This window comes from Taeniopygia guttata, chromosome 6 (genome assembly GCF_048771995.1).
Source record: "Taeniopygia guttata chromosome 6, bTaeGut7.mat, whole genome shotgun sequence".
Lineage (NCBI taxonomy): Eukaryota > Metazoa > Chordata > Aves > Passeriformes > Estrildidae > Taeniopygia > Taeniopygia guttata.
In genome coordinates, this window is record NC_133031.1 from 28753720 (window position 1) to 28773256 (window position 19537).

The 19537-nt window shown below is 40.5% G+C and overlaps 2 protein-coding genes across 2 annotated transcripts in view; one reads left to right on the top strand and one right to left on the bottom strand.

Moving 5' to 3' along the window:
- Positions 1-336: 336 nt before the first annotated feature.
- On the top strand, positions 337-10490 carry HABP2 (hyaluronan binding protein 2). Its single transcript, XM_072931422.1, has 13 exons — positions 337-382; positions 474-602; positions 1363-1470; positions 1893-2009; positions 2339-2458; positions 3078-3249; positions 3719-3807; positions 3937-4168; positions 5046-5191; positions 5522-5656; positions 7159-7304; positions 8182-8375; positions 9329-10490. Exons 1-12 carry the CDS (start codon positions 337-339, stop codon positions 8350-8352), a joined length of 1611 nt encoding a protein of 536 aa, XP_072787523.1. The 3' UTR covers positions 8353-8375; positions 9329-10490.
- NRAP (nebulin related anchoring protein) overlaps positions 9560-19537 on the bottom strand; it is a 47303-nt gene continuing 37325 nt past the window's right edge. The window contains exons 32-42 of the mRNA XM_030276436.4: positions 19318-19416; positions 18402-18506; positions 17944-18051; positions 16037-16348; positions 15122-15226; positions 14361-14459; positions 14138-14242; positions 12527-12634; positions 11551-11862; positions 11154-11306; positions 9560-9967 (exon numbers count right to left, since the gene is read on the bottom strand). Coding sequence (XP_030132296.4) covers positions 9866-9967; positions 11154-11306; positions 11551-11862; positions 12527-12634; positions 14138-14242; positions 14361-14459; positions 15122-15226; positions 16037-16348; positions 17944-18051; positions 18402-18506; positions 19318-19416 — 1608 coding nt within the window. The 3' untranslated portion in view covers positions 9560-9865. The remainder of the gene's footprint in view (positions 9968-11153; positions 11307-11550; positions 11863-12526; positions 12635-14137; positions 14243-14360; positions 14460-15121; positions 15227-16036; positions 16349-17943; positions 18052-18401; positions 18507-19317; positions 19417-19537) is intronic.

Here is a 19537-nt window from a genome sequence, read left to right on the forward strand (position 1 = left end):
GGTGATGGTCAGCAAAACAGCTGGACGAAGAAAATCCCTTCTTCTTATAGGAATCTAAATCTCTTTTTGTGCTGGTACCAGCCTCATCATCTGCCCTGGCTGTGGTACCACAACAGGGTCTCCTTATGCTTTTGCCTGAAGAGCCCTGGCCTGCATCCCTTCTGGGGCATTCTGGAGGTCACCAGAGGAGCCAGCTGGGCAGCCAGAGCCCCAGTGCCCTCCTGGAGCATCCTCGAGGGAGCACTGGGGCCAGCTGTGCTCAGGGTGGCCATGCTGAGCACTAGGTGCTCTCTGCTTATGCCAAGGAAGACCTGAACAGCGTCTTTGGTCCTCAAGATGATCACTAAACCCACTGACATCCCAAATGAGCTGAAAGAGAAAAGTACTGTCCATCTCAGGAATGACTTCTTTCATAACTTGTCTCCTTCCAATTTTAATTCCTCTGTTCTTTCACTCTCTTCTCACCCCTGCAGATGAGTCTGATGACTATGAGAACTACTACTACTCCACAGAACCGAAGCAGGACACCAACCGCCAGCTTGAGTTCTCGGAGGAATTTTTCTGGATCAGGACAGTTTTAGATGACATCTTTCCCATGGAAGGTACCTGTCAGGGGTGGGCAGGAAGGCAAGGAAGGGGTAAAATCCCAACCCTGTGCTTGAAGCGTGAGTGCGCCAGGCCTGGCTGCCAGCCTGCTCTCAAAATGCCTGCATCAAAGGGGTGAGTTAGGAGAATTGTTTGCAGTGTTCTTCTTTGTATTTCTCTTGTAAGGATCCTGTGTTTTATCTCCAGGTTTCACAGGATGGATTCTGATCATGCAGAACATTTCTGATTGCTACTACAAAAAAGCACAGGCTTATTTGTCTATAGACACTGTAAGATGTAATTGCTGTTTTCATGGGATATATGTTCTGTATTTATGCTGGGAACCAAATGTAGAGCAGGTTTGTTTTTTTTTTTCTTCTTCTTTTATCAGTTGCAGGGGTTTTATTTCCTTTTTATTTTTTGCTTGCCAAACTTTAGGAGAACAGGAAAGGATCCTAGAGATTGCTCAGAGGACTCAAAAGGAGAGGCAGGGAAGTTGACTATCTCTGCTCAAAGGAAGGGACTTGCCCCATTACAGCTCTGTAATAGGGCAAGGGGAGTAGAGGATCTCCAGACCCAAAGCTATGAGCCACTCCAGCTTGGAATAAACTCTGCAGCAACTCATACCACTCCTGTGGGTGCTGAGTTGATGCACAAGCACAGCACTTACAGGATGCTGTGCCTAGGAGGACAGACTCCTGCAACCGCAAAATGCAAGAAGAAAAAGCAGGTGATGAAGGTTGAGAAGCTGAAAGATCTTCCTCCTTACCTCTGCAGACTCATGCTCGTCCAGCCCCTGCAAGAATGGTGGTACATGTGAAGCCAGAGGAAGTGACTTCAGCTGTCGCTGCCCCACACCATACGGTGGGACTACATGTGAAAAAGGTAATGGCTCTTTTGCTAACCTATATTCCTTATTTTTGTAGTTAATGCTACTGTTGCAACTTTATAAACCCACTGTTTGCTGAGCTGAGTGTTCTGACAGCCCAGAACAGTCATGTCCATAGTTCTTAGGCCCTCATCCAGGCCAAAGTCTGTCTAAAGAGCATCCAGTGAAATAAACTTCAGGAGTGCAGAGAGTGCTTCTCTATGCCCTGCAAGGTGGGCAGTGAGGAGCTGCTCATTGGTACCACAGATTTTTTGCCATAGATGCCGTGAACAAGAAGTGAGATCCCAAGTCCTCGTCTGTCAAGTGAAAGCTTCCTTGGACTGTCAAGGGAAGGCATCTTCCCTTGATCCCTGCAAGGGCACAGCTCTTGTGCACACACAAATGCTGATGATGTGTTTTTTATGTGTGTTTTCCACAGTGGAGGACACGTGTCTGGAAAAGAACTGCCACTTTGGCGACTGCCTGATTACATTAACCCCACCTTATTTTAAGTGCAGCTGCAAGCCTCCCTACAAGAGACCCTCCTGCCAGCGTGGTGAGCACTCAGCTGGGCACAAATTGTGGTGGGGCTAGCATGGCCAGTCTGCAGTGGGAAATCACCCACTGCAGAGGGTGATCCTGCCTAGTAATGCTGCGGCTCCCATCAACGGGCCAGGCCAGTGATGAGTTGTGTTTGATTTTCAGGATTTTCTCTGGTAAAACCCCCAGAGATATGCATTCTACAAGATTTCATGAGAACTCAGAGAACTCAGCCACCCCCAACAGGCTGAGTGGGAGTTCTCCCCAGTTTCCACTGGGCATGCAAGTGGCTGTGTAGTTGTTCAGCACATTGACAAGGCTGTTCTGTGTTTTCCACGTTGACAGCTTCCAAACAGTGCAGCCCAAACCCTTGCAGAAATGGAGGCACCTGCAAACGGAACAGATACAGATCAAAATTCACCTGCGAGTGCCCTGAACCTTTCAGAGGGAGATTCTGTGAGATCGGTATGTCACTGCCCCTCAGGAAGAGGGAGGGCTGAACCTCCAGAGAGCCAGGGGCTGGCTTCCCCCTGCAGCCAGACTAGCTGATGCTCTTCCTGTAGCATCCTGTGGTGACCTCCTGTCACTGTTCCAAGAGCCTGACTACACCGAGGCATCGGGGACATTGGAGAAAGGGTCAGAGGAAGAGGCTGACTCCTGCAGCTACTGCTGGCATAGGGACTTGAAACAATTCCCTTCTTGGTGTTTTCTAAGTGTGCTTTGGCAAGGTCCCACTGGTATATAATAAGTGAGGACCAGAGGTCCTCAGAGGCTGCACGTCACAAAGGGAAGAAATGTTGGGATTTCCTTAAACATTCAAAATCTGCTGTAGTGAAGATGCCTGTGACTCTTCAGGCTGAGGGGACTGCTTCTGATGGGTGACATTTGAAGTCAATCAAGCTAGATGTTGGGACATTATTCTAATTTCTGGCCTGTGTACAATAAGGAACATAATTACTTGTCCCAGCAGGTACTTCTGATCTGCCATAAAATGAATGTACAACAAGAAAGGGAAGGAAGAGGAACTGCTTTGGGCAAGGAACAATGCAAAAATAATTTTCATATAAGCATTGTCTTTCTACAGGACCAAATGATTGTTATGAAGAGGACTCCTCTACATATAGAGGTAGAGTGAACCAAGCAGAAAACGGCAGGACCTGCCTGCACTGGAATTCTCACCATCTCTTGGATCATCCTTTTAATGCCTTTATGGAGGATGCTGACTCATATGGCATTGGTGAACACAACTTCTGCAGGTAATATTTTGAATAAGCAGCTGTAGAGGTCTGTATCAAAGAGATCTTTGAGGAGAAAACTGAATTTAAAAAACTCACGAATTTAAGAAACTGATGGTGTTAAGATTTCACATCTTTTTAGACACTGCCTGCCCATAAAACACCAGAATGTTAGAGATGCCTCCTCTAACCATGCTGATATGAGGCTTCCAGAAGCTGCCCTCTTTGTTTTGAACCAGTCCCACATTTTTCTTATGTCTAACATAGGGAATAGGCATGGGAATAGTAATATGGCAGTATTGTATGCCTCACTCAGGCATCTTCTTTGTCAATCTTATGAAATATTGTCTTTGTTCATCTCCTATATGGGAACATGAAGCTTCCCCTTAAGAATCCTCAGCTCCTTCACTAATTTCATGGAGATTTCCTCGTTCCCCAGGGAACGGAGGAAATCAGTTCACTGGCTGATTCTCTCAACTGTTCCCTTCAGGAATCCTGATGAGGATGAAAAACCCTGGTGCTACATCAGGAAAAATAATGAAGTGGATTGGGAATACTGTGATGTTTCACCCTGCTCAGGTAAAGAATTAAAAGCAAGTGATTTGGCAGCATGTAGGTGGTCTAGAGCAGCAGGTGACTCCCTGCTGCTTAACCCTTCTAGTCTGATATTAAGTCTGCATTGTACATCTGCTGTCTCTTCCAATGCAGCTGAAGAGACCCCAACAGAACCCCCTACAGACCCCCCTGAAATATTCAAAACATGTGGACAACCAGAAGTTCATAGGACACTCAAGAAGATCTATGGTGGTTCCAAGGCTACACCTGGAAAACATCCCTGGATGGCATCTCTGCAGACACGGACTCCAGATGGGAATAAACATTTCTGTGGTGGAGTGCTAATTAAATCATGCTGGGTTCTTACTGCTGCACACTGCCTTCAGTAGGTGCATGTCCTATCATTAGGGTAGATAAATGTATAAAAATCAGGATGGTTTGTGAAGGCAGCTTGGTATCCAAATTATTTGCAATCAAAATGATTGCTAGGAGTCAAATTGAAAGGGAAACATATATGTGGACAGAAAAAGAAATGAACACATTCAAAAAAAATTTATATACTTGAAAATGGTGCTAACTGAAATAACAAACTTAGGCCCCACTCAGACAAAATGAGCTAAAGAAGTTGTGTGAGAGGAAAAAAAAAAAAGTAGGAAGATTTTGTGATGTGTAAAAGAAGAACTCTATGCAAACCTCAAGAGATATTGGGATGCCATAAGCAACATCACCTATTACATCAGAATTAAGTTATTCAAAACAGTCAAAATATGCACTTAGCTTTAATTGTTTTCTGTATCAGCTAGCTTAGAATATTACATTTTCTTCAACATTTGTATTGAATCCATTGGAAACCACGACCCTAGGAAAAGGTAAATTACACACTGGAAATAATTTCAACACATATGATTTTAAATATGCTCAGAAAATGGCAAGCAACTCTACTCCCATAGCTATATGAGCTGCCACTCATCATCACTGCCACAGTAATAGACTGTGCACACTGCTACTCTGCCCTAAAATGTAAACAAAACCATGTACAAGCAGCTTTAAATCACTTTATTTCATGACTGCAACAAGTTAGGGGCACATGCATTTTCCAACACCACTGCTTTCCTATCGAAGCCTTCCTATAATGATTATAGGAAATCTTCTGGCCAAGCTTTACAACAGGCAGAAATATCTTGACTTCTTGTTACTAAAAGTGCAGGTTTACACCACCACTGATATAAAATGTCTGTGAATAAATTACTTTTTTTTCCCAGAGAGCCAAAACCAAACATCCAAGTAGTCCTTGGCAAGCAGAACCTCAAGAAGAAGGAGGATCATGAGCAAATATTTGATGCAGTGCATATAGTTTTACATGGCAAATACAGAGAGGAGCCGGGTCATGCCCTATACAATGATATTGGTAAATCCTTTATTTGATACTCTCATGGCTCACCTCCAACCTTTGTTGTTTGAAGTGCCTCTCTCCCACTGAAGTCAATGCAAAATTCTCATTGAGACTATGCTCTGGAAATAATCAGGGAAAATTGTGAAGATTGAATCTTGAGATGCAAATTGTGATGGGCAGGCAGAAGTTGTTGTTGCTCAGGAGGAGCCGAACAATAGGAACAGGTCCAGCAGAGGGGGGCAAATGGAATGCTGGGTTTATGCAGCTTGGCATGGTAACAACTGCTAACAACAGGGATCAAAGTTAGCTCCAAATACTTTTTCTTATTGTTTGTCTCCCCTCCAGCACTACTTAAACTGCAGCCTGTTGATGGTTACTGTGCAGTGGAAACAAAGCATGTGAAAATAGCATGTGTCCCTGACTTCTTCCTTCCTGCTGGGACCTCCTGCTTCATTTCTGGATGGGGGAGTACAGAGACAGGTACTTGTGGGCTAACTGGATTTTGGTGGGTGCTCCAGTGGCAAGGTGGGCTGCTACTTTCAGTAGCAATTGCCAGACCCAAATGAGGCCTTAGACAGTAGTGAAGCCAAGACATGGAATTCAAAAATAAAGTTAGCTAAACCATGCCATGCAAATTACTCATTAGCAGAAATCTGCAACTGCAAAATCAACCAAACCTGTCAGAGTTCTGATAAGATGCCTGATGCATTTTTTAGCCTGCCATCCGTCTCTTCATGTCATGGTCTCATCTGAAGCCAGCTGCAGAAGCAAGGCAGTATTAAGAGAGGTTATTGTATGGCTTGTGTGTTTCAAGACAGGACCAAGAAAGACAGGAATTTTCACATGGTTTTCCAGCCCATTGGGTCAGATAAAGCTCTTTGGAAGCAGCATCTGGACCTTCAGATGAACTGAAAAATAAAAAAACATCCCAAGCTTTTCAAGTTCAACCAGCTCTATCCAAAAACCTTTCTTGCCCAAGGTAAATCCCAAGGGGAGAAATAATTATGCTTATAAAAAGATAATGGCAATTTTCTGAAAAATGCATTATCTCATGTTCTGATTGATGTGTTGCTGTAAAGCAGCAGAAGGAAAACCTGTCACTGAGGCTGCAGTAGGTATCCCAGTGCTTTGTGACTGATATAGCCTGATACGGTACATGGGACCAAATTCTCCCTTCATGTAACTCCCACTGAAGTCCGTAAGAGACAAGTGTGTTCATTTGATCAGAATGCACCAACAGAATTTCATGGACATTTTTTTAAAGTTCCAAATAAAAAGTCTCCCTTAAAAAGGGTAAGGGGGATTTTATGGTTTTTCCTCCCAACAAAGAATATCAAATACCCTGTACATGTTCAAACTAAATGGCTCCTTCTTTAAGCAGAGCTATTATTAGCATTTCAGGAAATCACTGCAGAAATGGAATATTTCCTGAAACTCAAGCAGAACCAAACTTATAAACCACCTTTAATTATCTACAGATGTAGTACTTTGAAACTAAGGCTATTGCCTTTAGATGTCAAGTTATGTCTTTAGATTCACTGTAATTAATCATTGCCCTTAAATATTGTATGATTTTCAGTTTTCATCTGTTTCATTAGCTTGCATGTTAAAGCATCTTAATAGTAGCAGTCTTAGAAGTGCTGAGCAGCTCAAAGTCCCATGGGGACCTCTGGAGCTGCAGACAACCAGCACCTTGGAAAAGCAGGATTACACAGAGAGACCTGATTGGAACTAAATTCTGAATATGTGACTTAACTTTTATTTAGACAACAACGCTGTCCTGAGTGAAACTTCAGGGTCCAGCTCATTGGAAACTTATTATTTTATCCACATAGTTCTTTCCTTCCCAGGCTAGCACATGCATGCCCTCTTGTGTTCCCCCATCCCATCTGTTTGCCAAGCAAGCTGGTATTTTGAATAAAGGACAAATTATGACAGGAATGGGAAAAAGTGACTTCATTGTTTTGGTGCATATACCATAGGTGATTTATCCCATCAGCTGTTAGATGCCAATGTCAAGCTGATTTCACAGAGGAAATGCAATGAACCCAAACTACATGATGACAAACTGGACGATAGCATGTTTTGTGCAGGAAATCTTCGGAAACCTGGAATCGATTCTTGTGAGGTCTGTTGCTTTTTCTCTATTTGAGCACTAATTTTTTGTGTAAAGAGTCAGGCTGTGCAGAACTTTGGCAATGTGCTGCATATGTATCTGTTCTCACATCAGTGTATTTCAACAGCTTTTCTGCAGTACCCTTGGAGCCGTCCATCCTTAGAGCTAATATTGCCACTGTCACCTACAGGTGGATCAGGTGGATCTGTGGAATAAAGAGACTTCAGAGGCAGTTTGTCATCATAACCTGAAAACTTGCTCTTTTTTCCCCTCTATTTTGTTATGGTCTCTACCTCGACTGCCAATTCTAATCTGATTTTCACTATCAGAGCTAAGGCTTGCAGGAGTCAATATTGATGTTTCTTTTAATTACAGCTGACACAAATGTAAAACAAGTTCATACTTATACCATTAAAAGGTAGGAAACAGTTTGAACAACACTTCCTAACGTGCAAATTACCACTGTAAAGTGTATTTTGCAATAGAAATCAGAAATGAAACACAAAAAATGAGCAAGCAACTCGGAATAAGGCTATTTTGAGGCCTGTAAGACAGCTTAAATTTTCATTAATTCCAGGGATCACATCTTTATCTTTCTGAGTTCAGGCTCTGAATTCCTGGTACTTTCACGCCTGGGAAATTTCATGTGACCTTGTCAGATTTATGTCACAGACTGGAAAAAATTGAAAACTTACATCCAAAAAGTCTGGTATTATTTGACCTGGTCACAGAACTGCAAGTCCACTTAGGGGCTAAGCAGCATCTGATGGTACATCTGTTAGGAAAAAAACATCATTACAGCTTCAAAGTCTTGTGATGAGAGAGAAGCATTCTGATTTTGGTTACTATTTTGCTCCATGCTTTGAACATGTGTGCTTTCCTTCATCAGGGAGACTCTGGAGGGCCGCTGACTTGTGTACAAAATGGCTCCTACTACGTATATGGCCTCGTGAGCTGGGGTGAAGGATGTGGGTTAAAAAACAAGCCAGGAGTTTATACCCAGGTGACAAAATTTGCCAGCTGGATTAATGCTGCAATTCAGTCTGCATCAAGGTCATGAGGAGTGACTTGGAATGACAAATGGTAAGATTGAGAGTTTTACTGTTTTTATTCATTCCCTAAATGCCTCATCTTTGATGAAAAAGATTACTGATATTTTCTCATGGCCTACATGGGACATCCTTCTGCACCATCTTGAAAATAGCCTTAATGTCAGTGAGAGTTTTTCTGTTGTGGGCTTTGCAATAAGCCCACATTTTGTAGCTAAACAGATTGGAAAGTAAAGCTACTCCATTTCTTCTCCAAACAAATCAAAGGCCTTGATATCATGTTTCTAGATATGCTTTACAAGCCATGAAGATTCTCCCATCTCAGCTGCTGCCAGACATTTCCTCTTCCCCTCATGCTTCTCTCTAAGCTGTGTTTCTTCTGAACTCACCAAAGCTATTGGTGTGTGCTCTTAAAGCCTGTACCATTTTTCACACATATAAGAATCACCATGTGATTGAGTTTGCAAGATTGCAGCCTTTGGAATTTCCTGAGGAGGGAGGATCAGGCAGGACAATTATTTTTAAAAGCAGTTTTGTGGGTAAATAAGTACAAATTTCATTAGTGATGCATTTCAGATTGAAAAGCCAAACAAACTTTTAGTAATAGAATTATCTGCTTTATTCCTGACTAGAGAATAATTACATATTATGCTCCAGATCTACAATGGTTTATATGTACTTAACCAGTGAGAACTAGTAGTACTAAATGCTATTAAAAAAACTGTCTAAAGCCATTGGGTAATTTGAGAGTTCTCATAAGACATACCTGTCAAATGGTGTAATTTTTGCCCAATGATTCTGCAAATAAATTTGTAAAAGAAGGGGTTGGTATTAAATCAGGATATAAATAATAGACTTGTTTGTGAAGAGTAATTTCCTTAAAACAGTAATGTCATTCTCACTTGAATTCCAGGATTTACAACCTTCTCTATTGTGTCAATAGCTATCCCTACTGCAAAGAGTGATTCTGATTTTTTACTTTGGAAGGTTTGGAAAAAACTGAAGAACTGATGACCTGAATACATCCTGATAGTCTAGAACAGATTCCCTGATGTCTGCTAGAAGACCTGCCTTTGGCAAGTCAGTGATAACTTTTCTCCCACTGGCCTTTGACTTGTTCATCTCTTAAACCACCTGAATCTTGCTTTTGTATTCTCTTAGGTAAATGGTGCCAATATTCCAGGAACACAAAAATATCCAAAAATTACATACATGGAATAAGAGTCACCTGATTTATTCATTACAAATTATTTCATATTCTACCATCAGTGGTACAAAGCTGAGCCTGCCAGTCATCTAGTACTAATTTCATTTACAGCTTTAAATAAATAGCGGAATCTGTAATACATTCAGTGATAAATATCCACACAAAAATAAAATTATCAGTTGTAAATTGCAATGTTTTGATTGCCTCTTAAAACAAAAATTCTTAAATGCCATCTATTGTGTTTCCCAGAAAACTGGAAAAGCTACAGGATTTGCAGGACAAGATGAAGAACTATTTATGTTATGTCATGATTCTGTTTACTTCTGATAAAGCTGCATTTGCCTTCTCTTGACTTGCAGAATTTCTGAAGCATCAGGATTGACTCCAACTTGCTGAGATCCTTCTGTCTCCAACTGGTCCTGTAAAATCACAACCCAAAAAACTGTGAAACCTGCCAGTAGATAGGGGAGGGTTTTAACTATTATTCTGTAACAATATTTTATATTCAAAATTACACAACTGGCAAAAAAAATAGGAAAATCTAAATCACTGTTCTGCATGGAGTGAATTTCTGCTGTGGAGAAGTGCAAAATATGGACCTGTTAATGTAAGTGAGATACCTCACATACCAAAGGACTAAATGTCCTCAAGTCCTAGTTTCTATTTTGAAATAAAAAGCAAATCAGCAAAGGCCTATGTTCCACACAGATTGCACACCTGTGGGTTTCCCTGGAGCCATCAGGTCATTATCATACCTTTGACTTAAGAAGATACTGTAATTCCCACTGCCTCCATTACTCAGCCATAGTTTTCACTTATTTCCTGAGCAACTTTTCAGATGGGATTGTAAATCATGGATATATACTGTTTTTCTTGGTCTGGATTATTGTTTGACTTCTTACCAAATTAACAATTAACAATTAAATGATCAAAGCATCTCAAGTGCAGTGCTTCTCTTTCATTGTAGCTGAATGCTTCCTAACTGTAAGGGCTACGAGACTCCTGAATGGACTTGGACTGCTCTCCTCTGCTGGGACACTGCAGCCTGGGAGTCATCCCTGTGACAGAAGGAAAGCCTGGAAGATCCCTGCTTGTAATGCCTTTAACCTTGAGCTGGACAGAGGCAGAGGGGGCTGGAGCATTGCCCCTTTGCACAGAGCTTCCCACAGCACATATTACGCTGTCAGGAGCCGACACTCAGCCTGTCAGTACGGCTGCCAGCGGAGATTACATGGCAACATGGAATTACATGGCAACAAGTGGTTCCTGATTAAATTAGGAAAAGAGAATGGGACTTGCACAGGGAGTCCCTTCTACCTCTGTTTCTGCTTTCCTCAGAGGTACTAGGACACTTGGAGATGTGACATCATTCACAAGTTGGGGAAAACACATCCTGACATGACACTGCTGAATTCCCTTCAACAGTTCCTTCAAATTAAGATGTACACTAATGCACAAAGCTTCATGAGGGAAGTGCACATATCCTGTTCAGGTAACAGGGAGAACTGTGGACTCCAGGGAGCATTCAAAAGTGTTAGACAGGATGTGTGCAGGTAAGGAGCAGAGCTGTTGGGATTTGTGAGAAGGATGGTTTGCTCTACTTACAGCTCCAGGTCTGTACTGAGTAGAAGCCTGCAGCAATCCCATTTCCCGAAGGTATGCCAACTCAGCAGCTCTTCTTGCCATTTCAACTTTGTGAGAGCCTGGGGGAGTCCAGCCAATGCCTCTGAGCCAGTTCAAGTCAGACTTGTATTTTATCTGAGAGAATGAAACATGGACCAGGATGTATTATTTTGTTGCGCTCTAACCAAATCACATGCCCTGGGTATTCAACAGAGAGCATATAAAAGAGCAGCAGAGTCAATAATAAACAAATTATTCATTTTTAGCAAGCAGACTGTGGTTCTTTCAAGATGATGTTGTTGGCAGGTAAGGTTTGCAAAGGAGATTGCACAGACAGCCCCCAGCTTAGGAAAGGACAGCATTGCTCAGCCACACTTACATCACTCTGCAGCTTGTAGGCCTGCTTTGCATGTTTCACATTTAGCTGCTCAGGGTCACAAGTATATTGGTGCAAGGGCTGCCTGTAGTTAACATTGCTTGCAAGCTGCTGGCTTCTCTTGGCATGGAGGAATCCTGGCTGGTTGAGGTGACTCTGGAACTGTCCCATGTTTAGGGCATAATCACTCCTGTACTGGAGGTCACTCTGGAGTTTCCCCACTCTGAGGACATGTCTGATTTTGGGATCATCATTTGCATTGAGGAATCCAATCTGCTGGCCTCTGTCTCTCAGGAAGGCTTCTCTGTATTTGTACTGCGTGAAGTACAGAGGAAAATCTCATTTTCACATTCAAATTACCTTCAAATTCTGTTATGAAATAACTTATCCTCCCCTGGCTATCAATCATGTTTCCTGTAGTGCACAAAGAGCAAGGGTTTGTTTGATATCAAACCACATCTCCTAATCTAACAAGACACTTTAGAAGAATTATTTTTGTGATCATTTTTAAAGGAGTGGAAAGACATAGGGGGCCCAAAATGCTCATCTCTCAAAAGTAATCAGAGATCTTCCTACTGTTGCACTCTTGGGTACACACAATACACAGCTCAACCAATGAAGCTCCTCCATCTTTAACTTTCTTGCCAGCTGTGGTCTTCTGTGTTCAAAGATAACCCACTTTATCCTAAACCATGCTTTAACTATTCATAGCCTAGTACATATATTATTTGATTAAATCATAATATGTCTTCTTCCCAAGAAAAACTCTTGGGACATAAGACAGAACAGCCTGGTTTTGGACATTAGTAATGGCAGACTTCAGTTGGAAGTCTTTGCACTTAACCAGCACTTTGTTTCATTGGATCACCAATTTTCCACACCAAAACAAAGACCACTCATGTCAGATTTCACCCATTTTTACAGGATGGGGTGGCATGGGAAGAGGGTTGGGAAGTGCTTGAAACAGAACAATTCTTACATCACTAGCAATCTCTCTTGAAGCCTTTGCTGTCTGGAATGGGATGGCGTCAATCCTAAAATCATAGCCAGATGCCCTTGTCTGTTCCCAAGATGTTTTATACAATTTCTGTGTTGAAAAGAAAAGAAAAGAAAAAGTCATTTCCCCCTGCAGTTTCTTAAATGCAGTCCCATAACTGCAATAATAAATGTTTTATCCTACTGGGCTTATTTGTATCAAGAGTCATCAGTACTATCTCCAAGGTTTTGATCCAGTTCTATAGCACTTCAACTTCTTTTCTATTCACCATAATGATAAAATGCCTCATCTGAAAAGTGCCACCAGGGTTTCCTTTTGTACTTGAATGTGGTTGTTTTTGATGTGATTTAATTTCTATTAGAAACTGTGATGCATCAGTCACATCAATATTGCATTGATATTGCCCTTATTCTCTCTTTTGATGCATCCACTCACAGTGTCTTGGGTTTCCTGGCATCCTAATTTCAATACCAGTTATTTCAAGCTTTTCAAATGATCCTCATCTCTATCCCCAGCCACATGTGGCTTCATTAACTCATGTGGAATAACAGCCGGTTCTAATGTGACTTTGAGGATGTGAATCACATTTACATCCTGAAGAGAAATTGCTCTAGATTTGGTTCTTCTTCTATTAGTAGCTTTCTTAAAATAGCTTCCAGTCTGCAGGTCCTACTACACAGCCATGGTATCTTAGCTAACACTTTCAGCTGTCCCTTTATGATTTTATTCATTTGCTTTCTGTCAGTCTTTGATTCATCCCTTCTGGGGTTTGTGACCATAGGAAAAGAAGTACAAAATCCACTCCACATTTTAAGACAATCTTCTGTTTCACTGGTGACTGTAGTGCTAGGTGGTAATAAATTTGAAAGTAAATTTAGATGCCAGAAATCCTGCAAGACAGCCAGGGCAGAAGCAATGTAAGCCTCACCGTACATCCTGTTAGCAGGGATGACCTTTCATTTGTGTGCAATCCTTGCACATAATATTTGCCTTTTTACATTTTCCTCTATTGCTTCAAAATGTAATTTCTACTTGTTTCTTTCACCTATCTCAAAGCTCCTAGCAAACTAAGGTCATTCTGACCCTACAGGTAAAGATAACAGCTATTTAGTCAGGGAACAGGACATTAGGAATAGACTGAGTTCCTCTGTATGAGATAATGTGAAAACAAATTTTCTTTAAACTAATTTCACTCACTGATTCAGTTACATACAGATTGATGACAACTATGCCTAAGGGATCATTTAACAGTGTTGCAGCTTCAGAAAGGTAGAATATATAGTCTAGGAAAGAGGAGTCTCCCTCCTCTCTCAGCCAAACAAAACCAAAAAAATTTTAATTTGTATCTAATCGTATCTGTAATGAAGGTTTGAAATTCTTAATAATAGCTTACTGCCCTCGAAAATTAAATGATTGCTCAAAAGAAAAATTTGCACACTTGTCCAGATTCCTCCAGCATCTGTTGGCTGTTCACTGCCTCTGGCTTCTTTTAGCTCTCGTCAGGTTCAGAGAATTTGGCTGCTACATATATGAAAGTTTTTATTCACAAACAAGTTTACCAAGTCAGCTTCCCAAAGGAGAAGGTTTGCTTACATCACTGATGTAGAGTGCGTTCTGGCGGGCTCGGATAAAGTCCGGATGATCAGGAGGCAGCGTGTACCTGTGCCTGTCTTCAGAACCTCCAGCCTTGTACAGTCTCTGTGGGGCCAAAAGTCATTGAATGCGGGTGATACGGGAAGCAATGTCAAGATCAATTCTTTCATGCATTATGGTACAGCAAAAGTTAAGATCACTTGTACAGTAGAATGAAACCTACATCATTGCACTGGAGGTAGCTGTTTTTGGCATGGATCAAACTTGGAGAGTCAGCCACAGCAGTGAACTTCAGACTTTCTGGCTTCTGACGGTACTTTATCTGAGAGGGGCAGGAGACAACAAAAACAAAGGAAAAAAAACCAGGAGATGTTTCTGTTAATGATATATGACAATTCCAGGAGTGTGATAACTGGGGTAAAACATAAAAGACACTTTCCTGAAGCCGCTGTTCTGCTTTAGTCTCAGTTGCTCTTTCAGCTAGGGACTGGGGATGCCTTTGTATCAGGCAGAGAACTTTTTTGTGAGTGTGTCTATGTGTGTGTGTGCACAAAAGACTTCCCACTAAAATTGACATGCAAAAAGCTTTTGAACACTACACTTTTGACAGCTCATAATTTTTCTCCATTAATGCATGATACTGAGCAGGCAAATGCCCCTTCATTGTGGTGTCAGTGCTGTATCTTTCCATACAACTTCCATAACCACCTGCTTAGAATTTCATAATGGAGTTTCCTGCATTTATTTATTGCTACATGTTTTGCTTATACTCTAGTGTTTCATTTGGAATGGAAAATATTCAGCAGGTGTCACACAGTGGACTTGCGTCTCCCATACTGCTTCTTGGTAACTTACACCTTGTATAAACAGGCTCCCACATCAAAAGGAAATGATAAGCTACATTCGTAAGTGTCATGTAACGAGGAGCCTTGATGGTAAACAATTCCTACAGACTTGCTATCCCATGAAAGATTTATCAGTTACCTCACTGATGAGCTCTCCAGCCTTCTTTACACTTTCTATCTGCGGAGATCTCAGAGCCATCCAACCAACTCCTTTCATGAAGTTCAGGTCTGATTTATAGCGATGCTGTTAAAAATGAAAATCGTTAACTATCAGTTTTGTATCCACAGCTATTAAGGTTTTTTAAAAAAAACTCCCTGGTTCATATTCACATTTTGAGCTTTTTCATTTGCCATGCACATATCAGATAGTAAAGCCAAACTGTTTGCATTTGTTCGTTCCACCAGGAATTAAATAATGTATCATATGCAAGTTACAAGAGAAGGCCCCACGAGTGAATTAGTATGACTCAAAGCAGCAAGTAATAACCTGTTTGTACTGGGCGTAAAAGAATCTCGTTTGAAATAATTTTATGAGGTGAGTACAAGTCAGGAATACTAATTATTTTATCTGGTTCATGGTTCCTCGTTAACCCCATTTCTAGGAGGACACATTACTCTTTCTTTACTCACATTAAAGGCTTGCTTTTAGCTCCTAATCTATTAAAGAAAATCAGGCAGACCCAATAAAAAGTGAAAGTCAGCAAAGTGCCTGGAGTCCCAACAAGCCTGACTTCACTTTAGAATCATTGTGTCTCACTCTATGACTAATCCAACCACCCAATTTTCTTTTTTGTACTCTATATGTAAAAAGGACATGACAATCAACTAACTCATGTGTGCTGTACATTACTCTACTAGGCAGTGAGGGCATCAGGCAAAACCATCATCAACCTTTTGTCTGGACTCCTGAGTTGGCGTTCTAAAGGCAAGAGCCAAGGGCTGAGGCTCTCCCTCACATCCTATCCTGTCCCTCTCTAGGCAGGCTCAGGAGTAGCCTGAGCTACTGGTACAGCATATCTACTGAGGCTGGCAGGGTCCAAAAGAAAGATTTTACCTCACTCTGCAGCATGTGGGCTCTTTTAGCACACTTCATCTTCATGTCTTCTGGGAGTGCTGTAAATTCATGGAGTCTCTTTCTGTAATCTTGATCACTTGCTAAGGCCTGGGCTTTCCTGGCATGGACGAGATTGACCATGTCCATGGGCAGATGAAACTGAGACCACACGTCTTGGGATCCCTTCTTATACTCTTGTTCACTCTGTAATTTGGCAGCGTGCAAGCAGTGCAGCAACCTGGCATCATCCAGAACACTCCTGGCACCAATGCATTTTCCTCTCTCCATTACAAAATTGTGTTTATATTGGTACTAAAACATATAGAAAAAGGGTAAAAGCGAAAATGTGCCAAACTTAGATCAGCTATTCCAGACAAATAACTTAAGATAAATTACGAAAAGATCTATGTTTTCTGTAAAACCAGTCAAAGTATGTAGCAGTAGAAAGCAATATTTGAATATCTCATTGCTCTCAAATTTAAATATCATAGGAGCTAAAACATTAAAGTTAAATGCATCTCATTGTATTTTCTGAATATGCTCAAAACACTGACCATGTTTAACCTCAAATCTGTACTTCTATTATCTCTGTAAGAATTCTATTCCTATAGCTAGGAATGAGAATGTGAGAGAAACAAACAAAAGACAGAAGAAAAAGAAATCCATACAAAAGCAAAACACTGTGCACTCTGTAGCCTTCAGATTTGCAAATGCCACCCAGCTATTTTAAAGAGTAAATTCAGTTTTCCTGGAAAGAATAAGAACCAGCAACCCCTCATTCTCATCTTAGCTGGGACTATGACTCTCCCTGTGATCTTGCATTTATCCTCTCTGTGAAATAGTGATGATGATGATAATGCTTATTTATACAGCATCAACAGGGTGCTTAGAACTTTAAAGGGAAGGCCTGGGCCCTGAAGAGTTCATAATGTAGTTGAAATGGGATAATAACACTTATCTACCACACAAGAGAGTTGTGGGGATTAAATTACAGCATCTAATGTTTATAAAGTGCTTCCAAGATGAAGGGCCAAATTCAGATCTGTTGTAAGTGGATGTAATTCTATTACAGACTTGTACCCTCTCGAGCAGATCTGAAGCTGTAACCAAAAGCACTCTGCAAAATATGGTTAACTATATATTATAAATTACAACTTGAAATGGTTGCTTCATTAAACAAACACATGTGAACTATATTCATATTTTATCACATTAAAGTATGCAACTACACACTACAAAAAATTAAGACTTTTTCCATCTTCCTAGAATTTATTAAATAACTTGTGAAGGAGGGATGAACGTAGGCTTTCTGAGAAATGGGTATATACCACCATGTCTGAGTGCTTTGCATACAACAATCTAAATGATAGGATATTTATAATGATAAGATTACTTGTTTCCTCTATTTTAGAAGTTAAGGGGATACATATTTACAGGAATTTGAACTGATTTTTACTTCCTAACCAGACAGGGCATTCCTGAGTTTTGGAGATTTGAAGAACCCTCAGCTTTTTCTCATATCATTTCAATTTGGAAATACCAAATACTTCCAAAAGTCAGCTCAAAACAGAGTGGACAGAGTTAGTGGGCACTTTATAATATGAGGGGCCAACTGCCTGAAAAAGAGCAGAATTCCTTTTCTTTCTATTTGCAAATACTTTAATTCATTTGCTATTTCCCACTGGAAGATGTTTAACCTGGCTTGGTTCCCGATTAGCAGCAATTCTTTCTCTTCTTTTTTTTCCTAATTCACACAAAGAATCTCATTCATAAGTAATATATTCTGTCTCACACTTGTCTCACATGGTTATGGAGTTGCTTTAATTCAGTAAAATCTGCTTCAGACATTGTTTTACATGAAGTTAACAGAAATTAGGCAAGAAGGGAGGTTGAATCATTCAACTCACATCACTGGCAATTTCTCTGGAGGCCCTGGCAGTCTGGAATGGGAGTGCTTCCATTGTCAGCTTGTAGCCTTGAGCACGTAGATTATGCCAAGATTCTCTGTATTTTGCCTAAAGTAGGAAAGGCACATGTAGACTGCTGCTTTACTTTTAAATGCACAAAGGAACAAACAAAGGAACCATCTTTCATTTGTTATTCTGTGTTACAGTCTCATTCTTTATAATCAAAGGATTTTTTTTTAAAATTATCTTTGGGAAATCCTCCTAACTCAGACAAAACATGTCTCGTTCTTTATGTAGATTTAATTTACTCACAACCATATATATATCATTATAATCAAATCAGGGAAAGCGTAAATAGAATAGACCTCAAATTTCCTCGACTTATCCATCTTCCTTGCCACTGAACAATTCATCCTGCATCCGAAATAATTTGTAAGAAACACTGAACAAATTCTTACATCACTGAGGTTGGCTGCATTTATTCTTGCCCGTGTAAACTCTGGCAGACCCAGTGTTGGTGTGTAGTGATGCCGACTGCCCTCTCCTGCTGCTTTATACAGGCGCTAGGAAAGAGATCAAAGAGACAACAGAAATTAATTTTCTCTCTTGTTTCAATAATACAGCAGCAGTACTTAAGTTGTTAATGATTGTGACAACTGTAGTCAGCCATCTTTGAAAATAGCTGAGGATATCATTGAAATTGCAAAGTTTTTTTCTGGGCATAAATATGTGGGGCTTTTTCTGGGCATAAAAGACATTTACATTAATTTTTATAAATATATGATGGCTACATTCTCAGCCTTGCATTGTTATGTTCCCAGCAGAGCAAAAGTAGACCTAAGAATATCAAGGGCATCATGAATGTGTGTGAAATAAAAATGCAAGCATTTCTGGTAGACTGGGCATATTTTCCAGTCTGAATTTTTTCTTCAAGTTATTATATATGATTTTGACAATTCTTCTACAGGTTTTGTCTTGTTTTTTTCAGATTTTAGAAAAGGGATTCTTTTCTAAAAAAGAAAAGGGTCTTTGAGAAGCCCTCAAAAGTGGACCATAGTATGCAAATAAGCTCCCTCTAGAACACCCCACAGTCCTGATTTTTGAGTCTTTGTTTTATGCAAAAAACTTGATAATGGAACTCTGTTGTAGGGATACTATGTGAGCTTTTTGAAAGATATTGAATTGAAAATGGTATTAAATGTTTGAAAAAAAAAAAAAAAGAGCGATCTAAATGTGAAAAGGCACAAATCAGTGATGCTTTCACTTTTTTTGATGCATTTAGCTTTCAGAACAGGGTTGTCTCTTTCCCAACTCCATCCCCAGCTTGCTGCATTTTGAAAAGCATATTTTCTGATTCACGTTAGGAGAGCCTACCTCATTAGCAATCATATTGCTGAATTTTGCATGAAGGAGGCCAGGAGAGTCTGTCACCGATGTGTACTTGAAGGAATGTGGCTGCTGACGATATTTACTCTGAGTTCACACACAAAGAAAAATGAGCAGAATAAGTAAATTGCCTTGTCAGATAAGGGATTTTTTTTCAATTCTAGTGGTCGAGTACTGCTTTTCGCACTTAAAACTCTAGTTTGTCTAT